General features: G+C 31.6%; 1 protein-coding gene across 1 annotated transcript; it reads left to right on the top strand.

The window, feature by feature from the left end:
* Positions 1 to 189: 189 nt before the first annotated feature.
* Positions 190 to 1,969, top strand: LOC109536814. The gene is made up of 3 exons (XM_019903217.2): positions 190 to 273; positions 324 to 470; positions 1,402 to 1,969. The coding sequence occupies exons 1-3, from the start codon at positions 225 to 227 to the stop codon at positions 1,656 to 1,658; spliced, it is 453 nt and encodes a 150-aa protein (XP_019758776.2). The 5' UTR covers positions 190 to 224; the 3' UTR covers positions 1,659 to 1,969.
* The last annotated feature ends 9 nt before the right edge of the window (positions 1,970 to 1,978 follow it).

Genomic DNA, 1,978 nt, shown 5'->3' with positions numbered 1-1,978 from the left:
TTTTAACTTAAATTCTGAAACTCTATGTCAGGAATTCTGTGAATGAAACTTTCGAAAAGTCTGTGAATTTCATTCGAATGCCATCAAAGATTGAATAATGCCTGTCTAACACTGGAAGCGATCACACTTGAAAACTTTGCAGTCAAAAAATTATTTATTATATGTATAAAACAATTTTCTCTAATTTTACTTACGCGTTAATACTGCCAATTTATTTTACAGGCATGGAGATACCATGGAGTTTTTGGTTGTTCCCTGTTCTTTCATTAATGGGTAAGCCAACCAAATAAATTATTTAAGGTCTATTATTCATTTTATTTTAGTAAATGGATATACAATTACGCCTGGAAAGAGTCCTTTAATTTTAAGCTGGACAGCAGATACTGCGAACGATAGGTATACCATGGAGTTCAAAGAGAACAATCATATTGAGGGCGGCAATCATGTGGCGTTGTTTACAATTACAGACAGTAAGTACTAAATTTGTAAAAAGTTGGATTGTCTCGAAAAATCACCTTTTGATCATCTGTGAATAAATGTAGAAAATATACAAGGTAAATGTTCTCTTTATTTTAAAACCCTTTGGGTCGAACTAAGCCTATTTAACTAATTTTATCTTACATCAAACATTTTTTTGCTGCTTGGTAGAGTCAGGACTGAGAATCGAGATTTGAGTAAAATAAATTGTATGCAAGCTAACTTTGTTATTATTAAAGATAGAGAATACTTTCAATTAGCAAACAAGTAGTTTTGACGCCTGTTAAGATATGCAAAGTAAAACCTATTGAGCGTCGTATTTTGTAGTATAGAAGTAAAAAACATGTTTTTAAATGTAAACTCCTGTATATTATATGTGTTTTAATTTCCACTTTATAATTTAACACAAAAGGTTATAGTGATTTTTCCTTTGGGATTAAAATTAATGACGGTATGAATTAAAAACATTCGATTCTGTTCGAGTGTTTTTATATTTTAACATTAACAAGTCAAAAAACAATAACAAATGTTTTCTTTAAAGAAATGTACTGTTTAAATAGATATAATTTTTTTTCGAACCAAATTGCCGAATTTATAGCGACAAAAATCCAAAATGCGAAATCCAGAAATGCCGTCATATCCAGAAAAAGGTACAGGTTGATATGCTTTTTTATGGTCTAGTGAAATCAAATTGGTCGAAAATTCGACTTCTTTCCGGGATTGATCTTTATCCGAGCCAACCGCGGCGCGCTCATATGCCCCAAATCAAATTTAAGCTATAATGGCATACAATTTTCTTTTCAGTAAAGTCAGTATTATGACCGTAATATGAATTTCATGAGTTTTACTTCAATTTAAAGTTCTATACCTCTAAAAAACACCCTTCGTATCTGTTAAAGTGTTAAAACGTTAATTTTGTTTCAGTTAACAGTGCGCCTGATTGGACGTTTACAAATGCTAAATTCGACTATGAATTCACAGATGATACGTTTTATACTAATCAGTTTATTGACTACGAATCGGAAACTGATCATTTTTATTCCTTAATTGCGATCGTCGATAAAACTACAAGTATCAGGGTGGACATAACGACGATTAACTATGACGATGAATCGCCAACTTTAACTGCTATCATGTGCAAGATGAATGTATGTAATAATAGAAAAATAATATTATGTTAAGTGCCATAATTCTAGTAGATATACATATAGGGAGATATTTTGAAAACTAATAAACTTCTAAAGCAAAAAATATATTAAAATACTTAGGAGTGTTTGACAATACCAAGAAGAGAACCAAAATATCACAGTTTTAACAGCGGCCACTCTTCCCTTGATACATTTTAAGAGTTGAGAAGAAGTTGAGAATGGGTTTAAGAAAAATACTGTTCGTTTTTCTGCCGCTATCTATTGACCGATTAGCCAAGCATCTAAACAGGCACATTTTACCAATTAGCATCACGGCCACCCACAAACTGTGTATACGTTCAGTTGTTTTCAGT

The sequence above is a fragment of the Dendroctonus ponderosae genome, unplaced genomic scaffold, assembly GCF_020466585.1.
Source record: "Dendroctonus ponderosae isolate FM_Combo_2020 unplaced genomic scaffold, Dpon_F_20191213v2 Dpon_F_20191213_1467, whole genome shotgun sequence".
NCBI classification, from domain to species: domain Eukaryota; kingdom Metazoa; phylum Arthropoda; class Insecta; order Coleoptera; family Curculionidae; genus Dendroctonus; species Dendroctonus ponderosae.
Note: the sequence above shows the minus strand (reverse complement) of the source record. Positions and strands in the feature narration are given on the sequence as shown.

What these genes read in the sequence shown, in the direction of transcription:
- LOC109536814 (XM_019903217.2), top strand. Translation starts at nt 225, where the DNA reads ATGGAGATACCATGGAGTTTTTGGTTGTTCCCTGTTCTTTCATTAATG. An exon ending in CCCTGTTCTTTCATTAATGG is followed by an intron (nt 274 to 323) that starts GTAAGCCAACCA and finishes ATTTTATTTTAG; the next exon opens with TAAATGGATATACAATTACG. An exon ending in GTTGTTTACAATTACAGACA is followed by an intron (nt 471 to 1,401) that starts GTAAGTACTAAA and finishes ATTTTGTTTCAG; the next exon opens with TTAACAGTGCGCCTGATTGG.